This window comes from Oncorhynchus gorbuscha, unplaced genomic scaffold (genome assembly GCF_021184085.1).
Source record: "Oncorhynchus gorbuscha isolate QuinsamMale2020 ecotype Even-year unplaced genomic scaffold, OgorEven_v1.0 Un_scaffold_2803, whole genome shotgun sequence".
In the NCBI taxonomy this organism is placed as follows: domain Eukaryota; kingdom Metazoa; phylum Chordata; class Actinopteri; order Salmoniformes; family Salmonidae; genus Oncorhynchus; species Oncorhynchus gorbuscha.
In genome coordinates, this window is record NW_025747212.1 from 5,167 (window position 1) to 30,591 (window position 25,425).

Here is a 25,425-nt window from a genome sequence, read left to right on the forward strand (position 1 = left end):
CTGAAAATACTGTCGGGTTCTTTACCTCAAATCCAGTGTGAATCGTTTTTCGTCCACTCCCTCCTCCGGTTCCAACTCGATGTCTTTCTTTCCTCTCGCCTACTGTACGGTACTCCCGGATCTCATGCTCGCTCCTCCGTAGATGTTTGTGATATGGAAGGCTGCGGAAGTTTCCCTATATTAACCCAGTGTCACCGACAGTCCGACCCAGAGAACAGCGATGAATCCACGTTCACACAACCTCTGTATGTAGTGTTGCCCGTTTGCTGAACTTCCACGGTAGTTAAGAGTGCCGTGCGCACAGGGGTGCGCGTTGTGCATTTCAACATTGTTGCTTTTTCATGGATTGTTCGTTTTCTTATTTTCTCTCCCCCTCGTTCAACAAAGTTGACATTGTTACAGTTCAGAGGAAATGTATAGTCAACCAGGCAAACAAATACAAGATTCTCCACCTTTTCCTCTACAACAGTTACTCAAATATGGTAGGCCTATATTACTAAATATTAAATCGATATAAATGAGAATACATACAAGGATCAGCGTAGTTAAAAGAAAAACCCAATCAGCTTTAGTATCAGCGATAGTGTGCTATGTAGGCATGTGAGTAGGGTTTCAATGCCAGTGTCTTTACCAAAATTCCCCGGTTTTCCACAAATCCTGGTTGGAAATACCTGGAATTAGGAGGGAATAAGAAATCCTGGAAAACTCCTACCAGGATTTCCTTAAAACCGGGGAATGTTACCAGAATGGTGCAACCCTGTGTATTAGACACATGTTGATATATTTATACCACTAACTAAACCGTGGGAATGTATTTCTATCTTATCATTGAGGATACCCAACCCACATTACGGTTTTGATTGAATAGGGCCTTATGTATTACTGAGAAGTTCCAACTAGCACCTGAATGCTGCATCATTCTTCATTCAGCCTTCTGAATATCCATCCCCACAGCAAAGTGATGAAGGCAGTCTAGCATACTGTACAGTCTAGCTGACACAGAGCAATATGAAAGGTATGGTCTAGCTGACTGGCCTTTACCACACAGGGCTCTGACTGATCATATAAATAATGCTCCTTCCTGCATGAGAAAAGGAAGTACGCTATAGATCCTGGGCACAAGGCCAAATGGCACCCTACTCATTTAGTGCACTACTTTTCATCCTGTGGTCAAAAGTAGTGCACTATATAGGGAATAATTTGTCATTTGGGACACAGATTCTGGGGGATTGAGATGCAGGAGGCCTGCCATATTGCAGTAGAGTGGATTTTTAATTTGAGCTGTGTGCTCTGAGAAGCATTACAAATATCTTCTGCGTGACTGCAATGCACCACTTATCTCTCAGTGCAATTGTTCTGACTAGGCATAGTTGTCTGGTTCTTAATGATAAGCCATAGGATGGACTGAGTTAACATGAAGTATTCTCACTATTTCTATCTTTATCCAAATACTGTAATCAAATCTTATTTTAAATATAGCATTTAACATACAAAACAAATTCCTATCTTTTAGTTATCCAATGTAACATTAAACAAAAAACAACAATTCAAATGACTTTGTATTAAAATATATACAACATTGTGTACAATAACAAAATACCTCAATGTACAATGTAAAACTATAAAAAAACTTTCAAGTACAAAATATCAAACTACCCATTCTACATCATCCCCACACCAGTCTAAAGCAGCGATTGATCTGTCAAAAATATATTACTTCTACTGAAGTAGGAAACTACAGATGAAAGCCATGTTTCTCTCAGTCTACATGACGAAGAAAGCTGGTTTCTCTGATAAGATGTGGATGAGCAGGTTTATCTGAGATTGAAAAAATATAAAACTACTAGATAGCAAACTACCCAAATTATACATCATGTACTTGACCAGTACTGCCCAATCCTAACGTACCACACTACACTTATATAAATACTGTTTTTATTTGGACAGGTTTGTCCCAGATAAGGCCCATACACCTTTCTATCCATAATACTAAACTAGCAGGTTTCTTACAAATGGAAAATATAATAAAACATTCTACATAATCACCGTACCAGTTGGTAAACCAAAAGTAACCACCAGCTACTGACCATACCAACATTTCAGCCATGTTTCTCTGTCTCTCTATAGTACTAAACTAGCAGGTTTCTCAGCGATGGACAGCAGGTGTCTCCTAGCCGGGTCATTGACATCCCAGAGCCTCTGGAACTCAGTGATGAAGGGCAGGACTAGGTCCGGTTCCTCCGTGACCAGGATGTTCTCTTTGTTGCTCTGGATGGCTGTCAGCGTCCAGTTCAGGGAGCCGGTGATTAGGCGCCGGCCGTCCACCACGGCGAACTTGTGGTGCATGTGGACGGCGCCGGAGTCACACCTCACACAGATGCCTGGGGAATGGAAGGGGAATACACAGGATGAGAGGGGCCATGCTATATTATGAATACAGTCACAGTTGTGGTGCATTGTGGTGGAGTCACACCTCCCACAGAGTTGGACCTCACAGAGATTCCAAATAGAGAGAAACAGAAAGAGAGACAGACAGACAGCTTGTGCCATTCATCATTTGTCTGTCTAAGGAAGTGGTTCCCAACCTTTTTTTTTTCCTTTAAAAAATTGTGGCACACCTTGATGGGATAAATAATTTTGCAGCACATCTAAAATGTCCCAGTTAATGTATTTAGTAGTAATGAACTCAATCTAACTGATCCAAACTGTATTTTGTGTACCCAGTGCTTGACTTGGGACTGAAATAGGTTCAGGTACTCATTTTGCATGCCGGTACTGTTTCTATTTAGGTGGAGGAGCGCCACAATACTTTGAACATATATTCTATAAAGGGGAACGTGAGCGCAAGCAGTAGAACATTCGAGGTACCAGTACTCAGCTCCTGCCCAAGTCAAGCACTGTATTTAACCCCTTAAGAGCGTCCCGCAAATCCGTGCTAGAAATAGAATATGTATACTAAACAAAAATATAAACGCAACATGTAAAGTGCTGGTCCCATGTTTCGTGAGCTGAAATAAAAGAGCCTAGATTTTTTCATAGGCACAAAAAGCTTATTTCCCAAAAATGTGTGGCACAAATTTGTTTACATTCCTGTTAGTGAGCACTTCTCCTTTGCTAAGATAAACCATCCATCTGACAGGCATGACATATGAAGAAGATGATAATCATTACACAGGTGCACCTTGTGCTGAGAACAATAAAAGGCCACTCTAAAATGTTCAGTTTTGTCACAACACAATGCCACAGATGTCTCAAGTTGAGGGAGCGTGCAATTGGCATGCTGACTGCAGGAATGTCCACCAGAGCTGTTGCCAGATAATGTAATGTTTATTTCTCTACCATAAGCCGCCATTAACATCGTTTTAGAGAATTTGGCAGTACATCCAACCAGCCGTACAACAGAAAACTAAGTGTAACTATGCCAGCCCTGGACCTCCCCACATCCAGCTTCTTCGCCTGTGGGATCATCTGAGACCAGTCACCCTGACAACTGATGAAACTGTGGGTTTGCACAACCGAAGAATTTCTTAAAAAATGGTCAGAAACCGTTTCAGGGAAGCTCATCTGTGTGCTCATCGTCCTCACCAGTGTCTTGACCTGACTGCAGTTTGGCGTCGTAACCAACTTCAGTGGGCAAATGCTCACCTTCGATGGCCACTGGCACGCTGGAGAAGTTTGCTCTTCATGGACGAATCCTGGTTTCAACTGTACGGGGCAGATGGCAGAAAGCCTGTATGGCGTCGTGTGGGCGAGCGATTTGCTGATGTCAACATTGTGAACAGAGTGTCCCATGATGGCGCTGGGGTTGTGGTATGGGCAGTCATAAGCTACAGACAACGAACACAATTGCATTTTATTGATGGCAATTTGAAGGCACAGAGATACTGAGGCACATTTTCGTGCCATTCATCCGCCACCAACACCTCATGTTTCAGCATGATAATGCACGGCCCCATGTCCCAAGGATCTGTACACAATTCCTGGATACGGAAAATTTCCCAGTTCTTCCATGGCCTGCATACTCACCAGACGTGTCACTTATTGAGCATGTTTGGGATGCTCTGGATCAACGTGTACGACAGCGTGTTCCAGTTCCCGTTAATATCCAGCAACTTCGCACAGCCATTGAAGAGGAGTGGGACAACATTCCACAGGCCACAATCAATAGACTGATCAACTCTATGTGAAGGAGATGTGTCGCACTGCATGAGGCAAATGGTGGTCACACCAGATACTGACATTTTATTTGATCTATGCCCCTACCTTTCTTTAAGGTACCTGTGACCAACAGATACATATCTGTTTTCCCAGTCATGTGAAATCCATAGATTTAGGGCCTAATTTATTTCAGTTAACGGATTTCCTTATACGAACTGTAACTCAGTAAAATCTTTGAAATTGTTGCATGATGCGTTTCTATTTTTGTTCAGTGTAGCTCCGGTAAAATAGATCTTTAGTTTTGAACGGGCTGAACTAGAGACAAGTGTTTTTTCTGCATTGTGTAGGTGAAAGTTATGCAACCACAGACACAAAGCCATGCTCCATTGGTTTCTATGGCAGAGGCTTTGATACAGCTAGCCCAATCAGATTTGCCTGTGCTAATGGTTCTCGTGGGTGAAGTAAATTGATACAAAATGACTTTGCTTGTGATGCTCGCCCCTCAAATGATACAAATGTAGCCTAACCACAGCCTGAGCACACAGGACTTGAAACCACAATACAGATGTAACCGTGTGCTATTCAATGTATTTATCAGAGCTGCATTGGTGCTCCCAAGTCTACATTCCATGTGCAAATCCACAGCTTTCTGACTCGTCTGTGCTTGTGCTGGCAAGCCCACTAGGGCCAGACCACACTTGCAACATATTCTATCATCCCTCTGACTGCGTTCCTATTCTCTATATAGTAGGTCTGCCCAATTCATTGAATTCACATCGAAATATTTCCATATCGCAAGAGATCCATGTCTCATGCAATATTTTTGCATCTCAGCCTTGTGTAGGGTTTGTTTTTAAAGTTTACTCTGTGATTTGTCTCCTCTTGCGACTGCTTCCCACACACACCAAGCTCCGCCCCGTCACTCAAGCGGTGCAGTTCCTCCTCCTCGCCGTTAGATTCACCTAGTTCACATGCTGTTCTGTTAAGTCAACCGATTGTTCCAAACAAGAACATTTTGCTTTCCACTTTTCTTCTTAATGTAAATCATTCTATTTCTATGATTCCAACAGTCTGCCCAAGAGTTTGATCTATATCACATGTCAAATAGCAATCACAGTGTTTGGTTAAAAACCTGTTTTTATTCACAATTAGCTTTTCTGCCCACATCTTGCAGCCCTACACTAGTTCCGACCAAAAAGTAGTGTACTATATAGGGAATAGGGTGCCATTTGAGATGCAAACACTATCTCTGCATTATGAGCATGGACAGTGTGTAACTGACTACACTGAAGAAGTTGGGAGTGCAGAGCAGCATGATAAAACCACATTGTAAATCACATGAATTATGATTAGGCTATAACCAGGAACCAGGAACCACTCTGGGATCTAGTTATAACACTCCAGAAATAACTTTGACTGAATTGATTGATCAATAAGATCAAATGACTTCAGACTCTGCATTATCACCTCCTCCCCAGTTTTTCTCATGGCATGTTAGTCATTGCATACCTTAGAGAGCTATTTACAACTCAGAAATGTCCAGATCAACTAGCCCATGTCAGCTAATATTTTTTAGCTAGGTTTTTTAGCCCATAGATTTAGTTGTAATGTTTGAGTCAGACAAAAATTACATGAATACATATTAGAGAAGGCAAAATGTATATAATTCCAGAAAACAAACAAACCTGCAACATTTTCTCTCTGTCAACAAGAGGGGTGTGAACATTGTGCCATGAACAGTGCTTGTTCCCATAGAAATAGACATGGCGCGTGGGATGTCCCCCAATGCTGGAAGGGGGGCCTGAGTGAAAAACTTTGGGAACCCCTGGCCCAACCTGATTTGCAGATGAGTGATGTCGGAGGATAGGGGGATTGTACATAGCTAGGTGGTAGGTTCCAATAACTGCTTTAGGATTGGGCCTCTGCCATCAACCTACCTGCTCTGCGGATGGCCCCTATCTGGGAGCCGGTGATGAGGGTGTAGTCCATGTCAGTGAGGATACGGATGGGGATGCTCCTGGTGTGGAGGGCCAGCACGGCCCGGCTCAGGTCCAGGTTGGTGAAGGCGAACACACACAGGTCCAAGGAGGAGGAGGCAGACAGGATGTGGCCCAGGAGACGGGTGAAGGAGGTGTTGATGTTGTGGGGTAAAGGACAGGGGCAGGGGCTGGAGGGGGGGATGGGGAAAGAGGGAGGAAAGAGAAAGAATGGGAGAGGGAAAGAGGAGGGGAAGATGATGGGGACAGGGGAAGATGATGGGGGACAGAGGAGAGGAGGATAAGAGGGAGAGGAAAGGAGAGAGAGAAGGAGTTACTGTGGAAGGTGTATCTACTGTATAGTAGTCACTCATTGAATCATTATTCCTATCCCATAGCAAAACATCTCAAATCAACAGAAAGGCTATCAAAAAACAGCCACATTCTTGGAGACATTGGATAGATATATTATTAATGAATATGATGGTGAGTAGTTAATGTTGACTGTACTGGCATCCCAAGTGGTACCCTAGGGCACTAGTATGCACTACTGGGCCACTACAGGGCCCTGGTAAAAGGTGCCATTTGGAACACATTCTATTACTTACAATGGTGAGTTAGGAGTGAAGAGACGCTCCGTGCAGGCGACCTCTGTAGGGAAAAAGAAGACTTCTTTCAGGGGCCCTCTGGATATTTTCCTGGGCCAGAGACGACAGAAGAGCCAGCCCAACCACTCCACACTGAGAGTGAGGGCCACAGCCCCCAGACCCACGATCTTCACCATCTGAACCACTGACATCTGTGGGCAGCGGGAGAAGTTGTCATGAAAATGTTGAATGGAAGCGCTAAATTACATACAGTAGGCCTTCCCACCTTTCCCCTGCCTTTCAGCTCTTGGTTAGGATTAGCCTAGCTAGGGTGAAGTCTTGACAGCTAATGATAGTTGAGGTCTGTTGGATATGCAAAACAGCCATTAACTTGTGAACGGAGCTCGTTTTCACCAGCTTTATAAGGACAATGACATCGCTAGCAAATAATGGACCACTGCTGCAGCCCGGTGCAGAGGCTATAGCAACTTCGATAGTTAGCCAGCTAAATTAGTTTATTAGTCAGGGCCATCTAACTATCTTATCTCTGCAAGTCTGAGCTACCTTCATAAGCACAATATCTCAGTTCATACATGCTGTGTGCTAGAATGAACTCTTATTTTAAACCACTTTAGCTACCTTGACTTTTTTCACCGTCGAGCATCTGTTTTCACGATGGACTTTTAGTTGAGTGGACTTCGAAGACGAAGGTCGACCAGTGCTCTAGAGCTGTCAATCAATTTAAAACTCGCGGGATATTTGCAACGTTTCCACCAATCAGTGGACAGTTGTTAAAACGGTTGAACATGTATTATTATTGTAATTCATTTAATGAAACAGCAGGGAGCAGGTCTCGAACCCTCGACCTTCTAGCCCGAGGTTCGGCGCGCTATCGACTGTGACGCAAAAGCATACTAAAACGGCAGAGTCGATTTCCGCGCTTATAAACCCAGGGTCGTTACATTATTTTGTGAAACGTATGGTGTAGAAAGAGGGGTTGTTTGACAGGGTCAGAGAGGTTGGATGGGGATGATGGAATTAGTGAGGTTTGTAGGGAATCATTTTATTGTATTAGAAATGCAGGGTTAGTTAAGAGAATATATAGGTCGTGAAAGGATTCACACACCTGTACAGTTGGTGTATGTGTATGCACTTATCAGTTGGTTGCGATTCGCCAATAAAACTTACCAAGAAGACAAAGAAGAAGATGACGCCAGTTGTTCATGTTAACATCCGGTTCTGAAGGCGATCTCAGGAGGAAAAATGGCTGAAGCAGATGTTCTGTTTGAATCAGATGGCGTGTCGAGTGGAGATGAGAATCATTTGATTACAGTGACGAATGCAAAAGGAAATAAGAGAAGTAAAGTGGTAGTGGAAACTAGTAAATCCAAATCTTGTTCTGAGTATTTGTTGGTTGGAATAGGGGTTTTGGCTCGAGGTTGTTTCCTGGGAGATCCGTTTGAAGTCTCTATTAAAATTGTGGATGCGTTGGATGAGGTGGCGTCGATGAGTGTTATCAATGGTGTTATCTCTGGGGTGGCGCTAGAAGTAAATGCAAAGGATATACAAGAAGAATTGGGTCAAGTGGTTGGTGCACAACAACGGATGCAGAAACCCACTTCATCCAGCCATTCTATTGTGTTTATTTATGAAGAGTCTCTCTCTCTCACGTGTATTTGGGTTATATGGGATTTCATGCAAGAGCCTTCATGCCCAAACCCATGCAGTGTGATAAATCTAAATTATTTGGTCATGTGTCAAGTGTATGTGGACGGGAGGTGTATTCTATGCCAGCTGAGCCTAAATGCTGCAAAGTGGTGGTGAACATGCACCCGATTTTCTGAAGTGTCCTGTTAGGGTGAATGAGACGTATGGGCAAGAGTAAGGGCTGTCCAGAATGTATCTGAAGGCATTGAGACGGAGACGAGTGGAAGGAGTGAAGTTGAAAAAGTGATTGTAGTAGTAGAAACAATATGTTCCGTGTTAACAGAGGGATCATGACATTTAGCATATTAAGGTGGACTTTATAGCATTTATTAACTTGGTTTTCAACTACACAGCACAAACGGAGAGGAAATCGGAGAAAATAGGCATCTTTGTGTGTGTGCCTGGGCATTTCTGAGGACTCAGTGGGACTGTTTGTGTGTTTTGTTTCAATACTCCGTACATTAGGTGGCGGCAATATACCAATAGGTGTAGTTTGCCGTAACTTTAAAGAAGAAGAAGAACTTCCGGTTCTCCTTGCTTGATTTCTTCACTAAAAAGCCGGAGTGTGGTCTTAGGAAAGGTAGCTAAACAAATACATGGTTTCATGGAAAAATGATATAATATAAGCTAGCTTGATTATATATAATGTTGTTCTTTCCATTATTAATAACGAACCATTCGGTTTCATGATACTATACCATCGACAAGGAAAGATGTTGGAGAGTTAACTGAGTTTATGACAACAACACACGTTGTTGTTGTAGTAGCTAAACTAGCTAGCTACATGCACCTAGCTAGCTAGCAGGATTATATTGTTAATTTACAGTTTACTAAACGTTGAGTTGATTGAACGACTGCGATCCATTCCGTTACAAAATTGCATTATTTGTTTTTGATGTACATTTGCTCCACAGAGTTAAGCCAACTATCTAGCTAACGTTACGGTACACGTGAAGACTACCTAATATGGGTCGCCGCAAGTCCAGAGAAAGCCCCCCAAAGAAGAAGCTTACTGGAAATTTGGACACTCAATTCACCTGTCCGTTCTGCAATCACGAAAAGTCATGTGATGTGAAAATGTAAGTAACAAAGTACAGTATATTAAGTGTATATATATACTCCCGTTCAGAAGTTTGGGGTCACTTAGAAATGTTCTTGTTTTTTGTCATTTAAAATAACATCAACTTGATCAGAAATACAGTGTAGACATGGTTAATGTCTGATTTTTGTAAACGTCTGATTTTTAAAAATATAATATCTACATAGGTGTACAGAGGCCCATTATCAGCAACCATCACTCCAATGGCACGTTGTGTTAGCTAATCCAAGTTTTTATAATTTTTAAAGGCTTATTGTTCATTGGAAAACCCTTTTATGTTAGCACAGCTGAAAACTGTTGTCCTGATTAAAAAGCAATATAACTGGCCTTCTTTAGACTTGTTGAGTATCTGGAGCATCAGTATTTGTGGGTTCGATTACAGGCTCAAAATGGCTAGAAACAAAGAACTTTCTTCTGAAACTCATCAGTCTAGTCTTGTTCTGAGAAATGAACAAGTTCCACAGACATGTGACTAACATAAATTGAATAATGTGTCCAGTCAGTATCTGGTATGGCCACCAGCTGCATTAAGTACTGCAGTGCATCTCCCCCCATGGACTGCACCAGATGATGCTGTGACATTCCGTCCCAGACCATGGCGGACCCTCCTCCAAATCGATCCCGCTCCAGAGTACAAGCCTCGGTGTAACGCTCATTCCTTCGATGATAAACGCGAATCCGACCATCACCCCTGGTGAGACAAAACTGTGACTCGTCACTGAAAGAGCAGTTTTTGCCAGTCCTGTCTGGTCCAGCGACGGTGGGTTTGTGCCCATAGGTGACATTGTTGCCAGTGATGTCTGGTGAGGACCTGCCTTACAACAGGCCTACAAGCCCTCAGTCCAGCCTCTCAGCCTATTGCAGACTGTCTGAGCACTGATGGAGGGATTGTGCGTTCCTGGTGTAACTCGGGTAGTTGTTGTTGCCATCCTGTACCTGTCCTGCAGGTGTGATGTTCGGCTGTACTGATCCTGTGCAGGTGTTGTTACACGTGGTCTGCCACTGCGAGGACGATCAGCAGTCTGTCCTGTCTCCCTGTAGCGCTGTCTTAGGTGTCTCAACAGTACAGACATTGCAATTTATTGCCCTGGCCATCATCTGCAGTCCTCATGCCTCCTTGCAGCATGCCTAAGGCACGTTCACGCAGATGAGCAGGGACCCTCGGCATCTTTCTTTTGGTGTTTTTCAGAGTCGGTAGAAAGGCCTCTTTTAGTGTCCTAAGTTTTCATAACTGTGACCTTAATTGCCTACCTTCTGTAAGCTGTTAGCGTCTTAATGACCGTTCCACAGCTGCATGTTCATTAATTGTTTATGGTTCATTGAACAAGTATGGGAAACAGTGTTTAAACCCATTACAATGAAGTTCTGTGAAGTTATTTGGATTTTTACGAATTACCTTTGAAAGGCGGGGTCCTGGAAAGGGATGTTTTTTTTTGTTTGTTGCTGAGTTTATATATGCATACTTTTCTTTATTTTTACAATTTTCTACATTGTAGAGTAACAGTGATGACATCAAAACTATGAAATAACACATGGAATCATGTGGTAGCCAAAAAAGTGAACAAATCAAAATATATTTTAGATTCTTCAAAGTAGCCACACTTTGCGTTGATGTTTTGCACACTCTTGGCACTTAAACAAATCTAAATATATGAGATTTTTCAAACACATTTTTGGGGTACTACATGATTCCATGTGTTATTTCATAGTTTTGATGTCTTCACTATTATTCTACAAACCCTGGAATGAGTAGGCGTCCAAACTTTTGATTTGTACCATGTAGAGGTCGACCGATTTTATAATTTTTCAATACCGATAATTGGAGGACCCAAAAAAGCCGATACCGATTAATCGGCCGTTAGAAGAAATTTTTTTTTATTATTTATTATTATTTTGTAACTATTTTTTAAAAATGTATTTGTAATAATGACAATTACAACGATACTGAATGAACAGTGAACACTTTTATTTTAACTTAATATAATGCATAAATAAAATCAATTTAGTCTCAAATAAATAATGAAACATGCCCAATTTGGTTTAAATAATACAAAAACACAGTATTGGAGAAGAAATTAAAAATGCAATATGTGCCATGTAAAAAGCTAACGTTTAAGTTCGTTGCTCAGAACATATGAAAGCTGGTGGTTCCATATTCCCAGTTCTTCAATATTCCCAGTTAAGAAGTTTTAGGTTGTAGTTATTATTAGGAATTATAACGTATCAACTATTTCTCTCTCTATACCATTTGTATTTCATATACCTTTGTCTATTGTATGTTCTAATTGGCACATTAGTAATGCCAGCCTAATCTCAGGAGTGGATAGGCTTGAAGTCATAAACAGCGCTGTGATTAAAGTATTGCTAAGAGCTGCTGGCAAACGCAGTAAAGTGCTGAATGAATGCTTACGAGCCTGATGCTGCCTACCACAGCTCAGTCAGACTGCTCTATCAATTATCAAATCATAAACTTAATTATAGTATAATAAACACATAAATACGAGTCTTTGGTCATTAATATAGTCAAATCCGGAAACTATAATTTAAAAAACAAAACGTTTATTTCAGTGAAATACGAAGCGTTCCGTATTTTATCAGACGGGTGGCAACCATAAGTCTTAATATTGCTGTTACATTGCACAACCTTCAATGTTATGTCATAATTATGTAAAATTCTTGCAAATTTGTTCGCAACGAGCCAGGCGGCCCAAACAGTTGCATATACCTTGACTCTGAGTGCAATGAACGCAAGAGAAGTGACACAATTTCCCTAGTTAATATTACCTGCTAACATAATAAAAAAACAAATATGCAGGTTTAAAAATATATCAACTTCTGTGTATTGATTTTTAGAAAGGCGTTGATGTTTATGGTTAGGTACATTCGTGCAACGATTGTGCTTTTTTCGTGAGTGCGCTTTTGTTAAATCATCCCACGTTTGGCGAAGTAGGCTGTGATTCGATGATAAATTAACAGGCACCGCATTGATTATATGCAACACAGGGCAAGCTAGTAAACTACACATGGTTGATGATATTACTAGGTTAACTAGTGGTTATGTGAAGATTGATTGTTTTTATAAGAAGTTTAATACTAGCTAGCAACTTACCTTGGCTACTTGCTGCACTCGTGTAACAGGTGGTCAGCCTGCCACGTTTCCTCGTGCAGTGCAATGTAATCGGCCATAATCGGCATCCAAAAATGCAGATTACCAATTTTTATAATGAAAACTTGAAATCGGCCATACCTATTAATCGGTCGACCTCTAGTAGTGTGTGTGTATACATAGATTCTAGCTTCCATTATTCTGCAATATTAAAGCTGATCTGAAAAAATAAATAAAGTACAGTATGGCTATCTCCCAAATGGCAAATCAAAAGAGAACCATCGCGCTCTTCTAAAGGTTTGACTGGTGCGTAAAACCTGCAAATTCAGTAAAGGAAGAGGTGTAATGGGTTAGCACTAAAAAATATGTTTCATAAAGCTTCATTGTTCAATGTTTTACATTTTTTACTGCATCAAGGATAGCATACACAGACGTTACCTCCCAAATGGCACCCTATTCCATACGTACTTTGACCAGAACCCTATGTGCCCTGGTCAAAAGCACACTACGTGACCATAGGTATGTGGACACCTGCTTGTCGTACATCACATTCCAAAGTCAATGGGCATTAATATGGAGTTGGTCCACTCCTTTTCTGCCTACACTCTTTTGAAAAGGCTTTCCACTAGATGTTGGAGCATTGCTGTGGGGCCTGGCTTGCTCGGCTTTCCAAATAATCTGAAAGATGTTCGATGGGGTTGAGGTCAGGGCTTTGGTAGGCCAGTCCAGAGTTCTTCCACAACGATCTCGACAAACCAGGTATGGACCTCACTTTGTGCACAGGGGCATTGTCATGCTGAAACAGGAAAGGGCCTTCCCTAAGCTGGTGCCACAAAGTTAGGCTTACAGAATCGTCTAGAATGTCATTGTATTCTGTAGCATTAAATCTTCACTGGAACTAAGGGACTGCTTGCAATCATTGGAAAAACAGCCCCAGACTATTATTCCTCCTCCTGAACTTTACAGTTAGTACTATGCACATTGTGGCAGGTAGCGTTCTCTGGCATCGACGAAGCCAGATTAGCCTGTTGGACTGCAGACGGTGAAGCATGATTCATCACGCCAGAGAACGTGTTTCACTGCTCCAAAGTCCCAATTAGAGTCTTTGCACTCCATTTGACACTTGGCATGGTGATCTTAGGCTTCTGTGCAGCTGCTCGACAGCCGTTCATGAAGCTCCCGCCAGACAGTTCATTGTGTTGACGTTGCTTCAAGAGGCAGTTTGGGACTTCCGGTAGTGAAGTGTTGCAACCGGGGGACAGATGGGTTTACGCGCTTCAGCACTCGGTGGTCCCATTCTGTGAACTTGTGTGACTACCCTTCCGCAGCAGAGCTGTTGTTGCTCCTAGGCGTTTCCACTTCATTAACGGCACTTACAGTTGACAGGGGCAGTTCATGCAGGGCAGAATTTGGACAAACTGACTTGTTGGAAAGGTGGAATCCTGTATTGTGCCCATCTTTAAAGTCACTGAGCTCTTCATTAGGCCATTCTACTGCCTGTTTGTCTATGGAATTGCATGGCTGTGTGCTCAATTTTATACACCTGTCAGTAATAGTGTGGCTGGAAATAGTCCGTCTACTATTCAAGGGATATCCACATACTTGTGTGTAATGTTATATATTTTAGTGTAGTTCTCTAGGAGGTACTGCACCTCAGGCTGTAGCTCTGACATTTTAATGATGCAACTATTTATTAATACTTTGTTTAAACTTTTGATTTTCTTGTATTGCCAACAGGGAAAGGACCAGAAATACTGGGATAATATCATGCACAGTTTGCCTGGAGGAGTTCCAAACCCCCATTACCTGTATCCTTTGAAGTCTATTGAACTCACCCAACAGCTATTGTTCTGTGTAATCACATTGAGTATGTTTACATACGCTAATAATTTGATATTAAACTGCAGAACGACAAATGTTTGTCAGCTCGGGATTGATCTTACAGCCTTTGGAACCTTTCGGCTACCTGCCGCCCCATATGCAGTTTTTATAAGCCTGTTCTTCCAACGCTTTAACCACAAGGAGAGGCTACCTGAATCTCTTATTTTGGTATGAGACCAAATTGGCTTTTATAAACATTTCATGAAAATTCTACATCATTTTACAGTTTTATAAAAACTGTTCTTCACTTTGTACATGACAAAGTAGCCCTGATCAGAATCTTTTGTTTAATGGTGGATTCACAGACCCTACCACAACAGGACAGAGAACACCTGAGGTGAAAAGATATCCATTATAACAAAAAGACAACACCTGCATGCTGAATCTCTTTTTTACCACAACAGAGCAGGACAACACCTGAGCGCATGCTGCAGCACCGAGGAGGCAGTCAGAATCTTTTGTTAATGCCACAACAGGGCAGAGAACACCTGAGGCGCATATGCAGCCTCTGGAAGGCAGTCATTTTACATAACTGGAGACTTTTGTTAATACCACCACAGGGCAGAGAACACCTGAGCACATGCTGCAGCACCGGAGACGATCAGAATCTTTTGTTAATACCACAACAGAGCAGAGAACACCTGAGCGCATGCTGCAGCACCGGAGACGATCAGAATCTTTTGTTAATACCACAACAGAGCAGAGAACAACTGAGCGCATGCTGCAGCACCGGAGACGATCAGAATCTTTTGTTAATACCACAACAGAGCAGAGAACACCTGAGCGCATGCTGCAGCACCGGAGACGATCAGAATCTTTTGTTAATACCACAACAGAGCAGGACAACACCTGAGCACATGCTGCAGCACCGGAGACGATCAGAATCTTTTGTTAATACCACAACAGAGCAGAGAACAACTGAGCGCATGCTGCAGCACCGGAGACGATCAGAATCTTTTGTTAATACCACAACAGAGCAGAGAACACCTGAGCGCATGCTGCAGCACCGGAGACGATCAGAATCTTTTGTTAATACCACAACAGAGCAGGACAACACCTGAGCGCATGCTGCAGCACCGGAGACGTTGTGATTTCTATACAGCCTATTTAAAAACTAAAGGAAAGTTTAAGTTTGGAACAGTACTAAAGTTGTCTCTCAACTGTAAATATTCAGCACAACTGAACTAGTCACTACGGAAGTATAGCTATACGCATTTGTAAACTATTTTCTTGAAATTATCATTTTCAAATATATTCTATTTTATTCAAGATATTGTTACAAAGTAGATGTGTGCAGACTATTGATTAGGGCATGGGAGAATAAGTTAAATTAACAGACTTGGCTTCCATAGCTCACCGCATGATCCTCAAACCAAAAGACCAGCCAAACTCATCTTTCTAACGTGAATTCCAAGGCACTGCCCAGAATGATTGCATAGCCTAATAAGGCATATTTTGTTTAAGTAATTTAATTCTAAGTAATAATAAAATAATAATATTTATTTCAAGTTAGTATGTTAATACCCTCACATTTCTCAAATTGAGAACACGGGGCTGCATGGTCAAATTAATTCTGATAGGCCTAAATATGATTTATTTATAATGACCACTAGTCCCATAAACGATAGAATGACAAACTAAATCAATATGTAGTCTATAGCAGCCTATAGGTAGGTAGCCTAAATGGTGGTATTACTGTGTTTGTTTTTCTCTCTGGCGGTGGCATGAAGGATGAACTGTAGGCGTGTGTGTAGAGGCCCGTCGGTGGACGTGACCACTTTGAGAGGCCAAATCAGGCGTGACAAAAACCTGACCAGGGTTCGCTAAAACGGCTGTCCTCAAAACAGTCTTGTACAATGCACTTGAACTCGACCTACTGAGTGCTTAGCTTACAGAAACGTGCCCCCTCTGTTGTGTATGCAGACAAACTGATCACCGCATGGACCTTTACCACGACACCAACGAGCTAGGATCCACATTCACAACGTGTCGTCACGATGGTCATTTACTCTACGGGCCCCAGAGCGACACGAGGACCACTGCTGTCCTTTCAGCACCAAGATTCTAAGTGCTCAAAATCACTCTAGATGTAGCCGACAACTAATAGTCCTTCTCATCTTATTACAAATGGAAGATTATCACTTCTCACAATGGTGCTTGTTTAGTAACGTTAGAACAAAGAGAAGTCAATGTCTCGCAGGATGCAATGTGTAATTTGTGTTTTTACGTAGTAGTCAGAATATAATAATAATCAGAATATAATGGCATATAGTCTGCTTTACCAGGCCTGTAATGTTACACCAGAAACACCTCTTCTGTCGTTTCTTATCTGAAGCTGAGTAGTCCTCTTTTTTACCCAAGACTCAACAGTGTGCACGCCGAGCAGCGCTTTGATGCAAAATAACAAGAAATGTTAATATTTTAACACCATCTGCTTCCATTTGGTCACAAAACAGTAATTCAAGAAGATCTAAATTCATATTCCCATGAAACTGATTGAGATCAAATGATTGACAGGCAGTCTGAACATTTCACCAGTAAAAGCGTGAAGAATTACCATTCACCATGACAGTGATAGCGACCTACTCTGAAATGACGTATGACTAACTTGGTGTTTGAGGTATTAAACATTTGACATTTTCTTGAGACAAGACGTGTGGGCCTATAGGCAGTTTTTAATCAAACTATTATATTCATCTGACTATCACAATAATCACATTACGTGTGCATGTAGCCGTACTAGTTGATACGTAATCAATAAGACTGCGGCAATGGTCATTTCTAAGGATGTAATGCCCATATCCAATGGGATTGGCTATTATGATAAGATTGTTTTATAGGTATTTTAACATCAGGAATGCTAACAGCACAGTAAGTTCCTCTGGATAAGAGCATCTGATAAATGGCTCAAATGTAAATACACCAATGACTAGACAGCTGCATGCATTCACATCTACTCTCCAATCTCCTGTTGCTAACATTTTCTAGGTTGAGTGTGTCTATAAGTTACATGTCCCTTACCTTACTCTCTAAGATCTGTCAGAGCCTGTGGATGTGTACAGTGATTGGATAGGACAACAAGCAGCCAATCAGTAGCCCAGGCTCACCGGGGCGGAAGACCTCACGTTGGAACAGGAAGCTGATTTAGGGTGGCTCGTCTGTTTTCTCACCAATCACTGCCAGTCTTCAGCTCAGAGATGGTCCCGTTCAGGCCGACTACATTGCAGAGCGTGCAGCATTGCATCAACCAATAGTTGCCCGTCATCAACTGCTGTTGGGCATCATGTGCTGTTTCATGTGGTTAGCTGATATGTGAACCAACTATCCAGGCGTTGTGAGATCTGGCAGATGCCTACAATGTAGTCAACCTGGTAAGCAACCTCTGACCTTTACCTCACCGCACATCTCCCACACTAGTGACCTGGCGTCCACGAGACTGTCTTGAGTAGCCATGGTTCGGTCCAGAGCATTTTCTGTATAGGTTACGCCCCAAATGGCTTCCCATTTCCCTATCTAGGAGCACTACTTTTGACCTGCTCCCGTAGGGTATTTCGGGTGGAAAATAGTGCACAATATAGGAATAGGGTTCCATGTGGGATGTGACCTTAGAATATATGACTCTGGTTAAGTCAACCTATTCCCCTACTCACCGTTTTAATTCTGCAGACTTCATTTAGCGGTCAGTTGTCATGGCTCCTAGCTTACTGGTAGGATTATACAGTTAGTTGCAGCTCTTGGGTTAGTTTCTGTTTTACCACAATTAGTTTTACTCTCCCTGTGTACAGAGATACGCAATACCACAGAGTACAGCAATACCATGGTGTTGGGTCATTCCATTGGGGTATATTTGGTGTAACTCTGGAGTGTGTTTATGCAGAGTAACCTAGTGGGGTGTTCAGAAAGTAGGATTGTAAAGTGTAGCTAACTTTGATATGCAGATTAAATATATCTTTATTTTATATTTAGAAAGCTAAACTTGAATATGGGTTGTTGTTGGTTGTCAAAGTCAATTATACCTCTTGACGATTTCAAAGTTGGATTTGTTGGGACTGTTAGCTGGCTCGTCATTGATCCTGCTTTTCTGGAACAGTCTAAACTCTCAAGTGGTTATGAAATATTTTCTAAAGAATATCCCAGGTCCTTTTTCTTAATGTGAAAATGGATTTACGGTATCTCCTGAAGACATGTTGCACCATTCCTTAGTTAGAGAAAATGTACTAAAAGCGAGAGGTAGGATGGTACATAAACGAGTAGGTCCAAATGAGTATTATTGATTTTGATTATTTTAGTTTTCAAATGATAAGAAATTGCCAATGATTTGCAATTGGTTGCCCGTTGTAATATTGTAATGATTTTTATTTTCAATGTGACAAATTAAAGTGTTGTATTTTGACATCCACAATGAATGTGTCTGTGTCGCGGTCTGAGAGTTAACCAGCTATATAGAGCATGTTTCTACTGGAAGACATGCCGTTTCTGTTATACCTGATAGTAGGCTAGCTAGAGAAACATAAACTGTACAGTTTACCACTAAAACCTTAACATTTTCCTCGTCATAACTCAGACGTGAGCACCGTGTGTGTATGTTTGCCCCAATGCATTTGTGTGATTGTGTGCGTTGCCCATGGTTCTCAGCTGTGGATATTGACAATGAGAGTTATGATCACGATGATAGTGGTTATCAGTTTTTGTTATATCCCTCCATCCCTATCTCAATCTCTCTCATTCGTGTGTGGTCAAGTGTCACTCTAGTCTCTGTTTGTCAAGGCTGCCAATAACCCACACAATGGCGCCACTTGCGTTCCAAGGTAACAAGTATTTTGTTTCTAGACACCTGAAGCTGTGCTCACACAACTTGCCATTTAGAAACTTTTTACACATCCACCATTAACAAGTTGCATAATGTATGTGCATGTAATTGCTGCATTTAAACGATGCAAATTAGTAAGGAATGTTTACAGGGCATAGAAACAGTTGATTGTGTTATGTACAGTGATGTGTTGCCCAGGTACAGTAGCTTTGTGCTAAAATATTTTTTTGTGGCGTTTGAATCACTTTCATCTCGTGGTATTAACTCGAGTTGCAGGGTGGGATAAAGTCTACCCTTTTGGCTTATAGCTGGCTGTCTGGAACCAAATAATGTGCGGCTTTGTTTCATCTGTTAGGAAGAATGACAACAAGTAGTGCATGCTGTGTCTAGAGAATGTTTCATCCCAGAGAATTATGCTGTGAAGAGAATGACAACAAGTAGTGCATGCTGTGTCTAGAGAATGACAACAAGTAGTGCATGCTGTGTCTAGAGAATGACAACAAGTAGTGCATGCTGTGTCTAGAGAATGACAACAAGTAGTGCATGCTGTGTCTAGGAATGACAACAAGTAGTGCATGCTGTGTCTGAGAATGACAACAAGTAGTGCATGCTGTGTCTAGAGAATGACAACAAGTAGTGCATGCTGTGTCTAGAGAATGACAACAAGTAGTGCATGCTGTGTCTGAGAATGACAACAAGTAGTGCATGCTGTGTCTAGAGAGAATGATGACAACAAGTAGTGCATGCTGTGTCTAGAAATGACAACAAGTAGTGCATGCTGTGTGTAGAGAATGACAAGTAGTGCATGCTGTGTCTAGAGATTGTAGGCTTTGGGAATGTTTCTAACCACTGCCAAAATGTAGTGGTTTTTCGTGCGCTTTCAGCTGCCGTGGCGTCACCCAAGTGGGTGCAACAAGATTGGCAATGGAGGAGCGGGTCCTATAGAGGAACTGGCCATCAGAGACGCAGATGGGTGCACTGTGAAGAGATCCGGCCCGGTTGTTTCTCTCTGGCTGTACCATCGATGCCCCGTCTGCTGAAGCTACACTGCCTTTCCAATCCAAGCGGCCTCAACTCCCAGCCTTTCATCAGAAGCCAAATGGGAACATTCGATGCCCATTTCTACCATCTGAATTTTAATTTGTTTAGCTTTATGCGCTTTGAGATTAACTAATGAAAAGCTCTGCAAATTAAATTTATTATTACAAAACAATGCCATGAAATGACTAAATATACAAGGAAACCTAACGTTGATTTATTGGAAATACATTATCAACAATAATAATGTACTAAAATGTATTTCAACCCATTTCTCCCCAACACACGCTAGAAGAATGCCAATCTGCAACCATTCATCAGTTAGGGGTGTATTTATTATGAAACAAACAAAAGCCAACACTCTGAAATATTGAGAGGACATACCTAAACTTGTCCAATAAGAAACTCTTGTTTTTGTTACAAAAGTTTAGTTTCAAAACATTTTGCTGAGTGTGCACTAATGAATACACCAGAGCCTTGACATTGTAGTATCCTGGGTAGACCAGACTGAACACAGTGTTTCACTGGCGCAAATTCAGTCTAGTTTAACCGGGGCCAGGCTATCAAATATTCCCCAGATCCTTGGTGAGATGGAAGTCGCAGTAGAGTGAAGCTGCCTCTAGACAGGTCAATTTGGGCATCTTCACCAGAAGTGGTTTAGGTTAGGATTTGGGGGAGGCAGTGTCCTTAAAGTTGATCCTAGACACTGATCTATGCCTAAGCTGGCAACTTCTATCTGGAGCTGGAACATCAGCCACCGCAATGTAGTCCTTAAAGTTGTCCCTAGACACTGATCTGGGTTAGTTTAAGCCTTGGGAGGAAAGCTGGTCCTAGATCAGTCTACAGTATCTGGTGCTGATATGGTATGTCAGCCACCACAATCGTCCTTAAGTTGTCCCTAGACACTGATCTAAGATAGTTTTAGCCTTGGGAGGAAAGCTGGTCTAGATCAGTCTACAGTATCTGGTGCTGATATGTTATGTCCCAGCCACCAGGTGAGCTGGCTAAAGCAATATCTGGTGCTGATAATCACCGTGTCTTCATGTCTTCCACATGTTACCGTCTCTAGCTGTGGCTGCAGACGTCAAGTCCCACTCAGTTGTAGCATGTGGTTATATAAATAGTGATGGGAGAGAGGGGGGGTCACAGGGGTGTGTAGTGTTGTCATGGACCAGCACAGGTGAAAATACAAGGTTTCTCTTTATCCCTACACACTTGTCAAGGAGTTGATTGGGCGCTATACTATATAGGTGAAAAATGTATATAGGAAGTGAGTGGCCTGTGTCGTCCAGCAGCCGCTGACATGGCATGCATGCCAGAGAAACCGGCGTGGGTTTGAATCCAGCCCACTGCCCTTGGAACCTATCATCTGTCTTTCCAACCTATCTGTCTGTCTTTCCAACACTATCTGTCCTGTCTTTCAACACTATCTGTCCTGTCTTTCCAACACCATCTTTTCAATAAGCGAGAAAAAAATAGAAAGGGAATATACCTCGTCCATAAAAAATAAGAGTATTTTGTTGGAATGATTATAGGTCAATTGTCGATGCAATAGCTTCCACTCAGCTCACGCGTATTCTCAAGCAATAACATCGACATCTGTATTATCAACCCAGAATACCCGTGGTCGAGGCAGGGAGCACCAGGTAAAAACTCCTCCCTCCCATCCTGTCTTCTCCCTCTTTCATTCTCTCCTCTTCTTCATTCTTGACTCGTAGAATGACAGATGGGAGGGAGGGAGGGCCGAAGACATCTGTGAAAATGGTGGCCTGGGTAAGAAAAGTGTTGGATTAGAAAACAAACAATAGCATGCACTGTACACAAAGACAGAAATCGGTGCCTGAAGTGAACTGGTATCAAACAAGCTTTTAACCTACTGTAGCTCTCCCCTGCCTGCCTGCCTGTCTCATTCTCTCTCGTCCTCTCCCATTCTCTCTCTCGTCCTCCCTCCCACCCTCTCCCACCCTCTCGTCCTCTCTCCCCCTTTTATTTTTCTCTCTTCCTGCCTCCCCCTCCTGCTCTCTAACTCCTCTCTGTCTGTCCCATTAGAATAAGGCAGTCAGCATGACTCAACCACACTCTCACTTTCTAATTAGAGACAGTGGATGTCCAATCAGCAGCTGGGAGTAGAAGAGGAGAGGACAGGTGAATGTATCAACACCATGGACAGCTCCCTGTGGAGAACTCAGGGCTGGTTTACAGACATTGAGTTTACTCCTCTAACACACTCTTTCTACCACTACTGTTGAATTTCAGGTTTATATCTTGATTATATCTCTCTACCAGCCCATCAATCACATGGTGTAACCTGTACCTTGAATAGAGGAAATGAGAGAGTCCCACTCTGTCAAAACTCGCACCAACCTTCTTCCTGTCTGTCTACTTCCCTCTCATCGTCATTTGACAGGAAGTGCCAAAACAAGTCCGAAACGTCAAGTATTCTGACACTATATCCCTCATTACCTGGCTTACAGCTTTCTCTCTCTCCCTCTTCTCTCTCTCTCTCATGTGGTAGACACTAGCAGAAGGGTGTTTACTGGTAGGCTATGAGAACAACAAGCTCATCATTAAAGGAGGACATTCCTCCTCTACATTACTGTTGGAACAAAAGCACTGCTGTCAATATGTTGCTGCTGTTTGTCTACAGCATCAGCTCTCCTCAGGCCCCTATAGCCACTGATGCTGGAGTCAGAGTCACTATTCTCGAACTTTAGGGATCCATTGACAACGTGATCAATCTGTAGCAAATGTATTGTATTTTGTTCCTCATAGTTTTAGCGTCATAGTGACAAAGAAAGAAGGTATTTTGTAGAAGAGGGATCACCTAAGTATACTGAAGGCTAAACACAGTAATGACTATTCCATAAAGACACCTTCTGACCATTGTTAATAGCAGCACCTGTTTTGTCGTCTCACGTGAGATGATTGTGTATCAGGGTTTCTTTGTTTGTCGATACTGTACATCCGGTACATCCAGTTCCTCTAAGTGGAACATAGTAAAGCTACTCAGAATAGCAGTGAACTGATTCTTTCTTATACTGCACACTGTTCATTTTCCCCTCAAGTAACAGACCTTAAAGCAGCCATCAGCAGTAGAACGGGATGGGGTCTGGAGAAATGCAACCACTCTCATTCACCCTGACATAGCTTTGGATGCAAGGACTGACCATGCAAGATATCAAAATGATAGTTTTAATCATGTTTTGGGTTCTGATGAGGTACGACAGTTGAACTAAGCTCATGAGAGGCATTTATTTATAGGTTAGGTTATATTCTTCAGAATCAATTGGTACATATTATTACTTTATAAGTAAAATCAATTGATGTAGCAACTACTGATTTCCTTTGAATTCTTCCTAAAATAAAGAAATTAAATAACATTCCAAGAACAACAAAATACCTAACCAATAAAACACCGTAGAATAATATTCTGTGATATTGTTGACAATTTTGACAGTGCATGTTTATTTTTAATGGGACCTGTCTATTCATCAACAAATTCCTGCTTCCTTCCATCAATAAACAATGTGTTATTCATCTATACTGAACAAAAATAGAAGCGTAACATGTAAGGGTTGGTCCCCATGTTTCATGAGCTGATAAAGATAATCCCACCCATCTGACAGGTGTGGCTTATCAAGAAACTGATTAAACAGCATGATCATTACACAGGTGCACCTTGTGCTGGGGACAATACTCGGCCACTCTTAAATGTGCAGTTTTGTCACACAACACAATGCCACAGATGTCTACATTTTGAGGAGCATGCAATTGACATGCTGACTGTAGGAATGTCCACAGAGCTGTTGCCAAATAATTTAATGTTAATTTTCTCTACCATAAGTCGCCTCCAACGTCGGTTTAGATAAATTGGCAGTACACTCGACCAGCCTCGCAAACGTAGGCCACGTGTAACCACGCCAGCCCAGGACCTCCACATCTGGCTTCTTGACCTGCATGATCATCTGAGACCAGGCACCCTGACAGCTGATGAAATTGAGGAGTATTTCTGTCTGTAATCATGCCCCTTTGTGGGAAAAACTCATTCTGAATGGCTGGGCCTGGTTCTACAGCACCTCTGCCCAGTCATGTGAAAACCATGAATTAGGGCCTAATGAATGTATTTAAATTGACTGATTTCCTTATATGAACTGTATCTCAGTAAAATCGTTGAAATTGTTGCATGTAGCGTTTATATTTTTGTTCAGTATAGATTTTGTTTAGAATAGCCTACCAAAAAAATATAAATAAAACTCGATACTAAGCCACTGGTGAAGTGTAGCCTAAATGTCGCAACACCCGGCACGAGATGACAGGCTTAATAGCTCATAATAATAAGTGATAATCTCACCCGTCCATCGCACTTCCATCGTTGTCCCAGATCGGATATCTCGAGTCCGTACCACATAGAGTAACCATGTTTTCATAAAAAAATATATAAGCGAGAAACGCCCCCAATTAATTTATCTTTCGCGGTTTGCATGGTTTAGGCGGAAGGACGTTTAAGGATCCCCAAATAGCACTAATCAGAAAAGCTCTAGGATGAACCAATGGGATGAACCAACGCTCATGTCATCTCCCCGGCTGATTCAGAACTGCAACCTCTCACTTCTCCGACGCCCATCCAGAAGAAAAGAGCACGCCCTCCATCACCCCTAGCTCACACGCTCCTGTAGAAAATGCATGAAACCAAAAGGCTCAGTGGACTTCTTCTTCAAGCTTATTTCCACTGAACAAGAGTGAGGAAAGTCAAATGATGTCCAACAACGACGTGCGTAGAGGCTAAACGACAGTCGGTTTGAAGTTACTGTACAACTCCATATAATGACCATTGTACTAGGTTGCCAAGGGGAATGGTAGCTGTGCCACTTTACCTTGGCCCAGAGCGTGTCCAACTGTGCTCTCTCTGCCTGCCTCTCTCACACACACGGTTAATGGCTCCATAATCGTCGAGGCAGACTATTTGGTAATCAGGCGACTGCAAAGGCAAAGACCAATATTTGTAATTTACTAGAACAGATAGTAGACTCTCTTTGTATTCTGAGGTTCGGTGGTTTGCATTT

General features: G+C 42.1%; 2 protein-coding genes across 2 annotated transcripts; one reads left to right on the top strand and one right to left on the bottom strand.

Annotated features, from left to right (window-relative positions):
- Nucleotides 1-1,547: 1,547 nt before the first annotated feature.
- LOC124026761 (mitochondrial cardiolipin hydrolase-like) lies at nucleotides 1,548-7,631 on the bottom strand. The gene is made up of 4 exons (XM_046339504.1): nucleotides 7,361-7,631; nucleotides 6,743-6,933; nucleotides 6,096-6,325; nucleotides 1,548-2,381 (listed from the first exon to the last, which is right to left on the bottom strand). Exons 2-4 carry the CDS (start codon nucleotides 6,931-6,933, stop codon nucleotides 2,122-2,124), a joined length of 681 nt encoding a protein of 226 aa, XP_046195460.1. The 5' UTR covers nucleotides 7,361-7,631; the 3' UTR covers nucleotides 1,548-2,121.
- Nucleotides 7,632-7,945: 314 nt separating this feature from the next.
- Nucleotides 7,946-17,610, top strand: LOC124026760 (transcription elongation factor 1 homolog). The gene is made up of 5 exons (XM_046339503.1): nucleotides 7,946-8,081; nucleotides 8,894-9,008; nucleotides 9,343-9,507; nucleotides 14,371-14,441; nucleotides 17,549-17,610. Exons 3-5 carry the CDS (start codon nucleotides 9,395-9,397, stop codon nucleotides 17,608-17,610), a joined length of 246 nt encoding a protein of 81 aa, XP_046195459.1. The 5' UTR covers nucleotides 7,946-8,081; nucleotides 8,894-9,008; nucleotides 9,343-9,394.
- The last annotated feature ends 7,815 nt before the right edge of the window (nucleotides 17,611-25,425 follow it).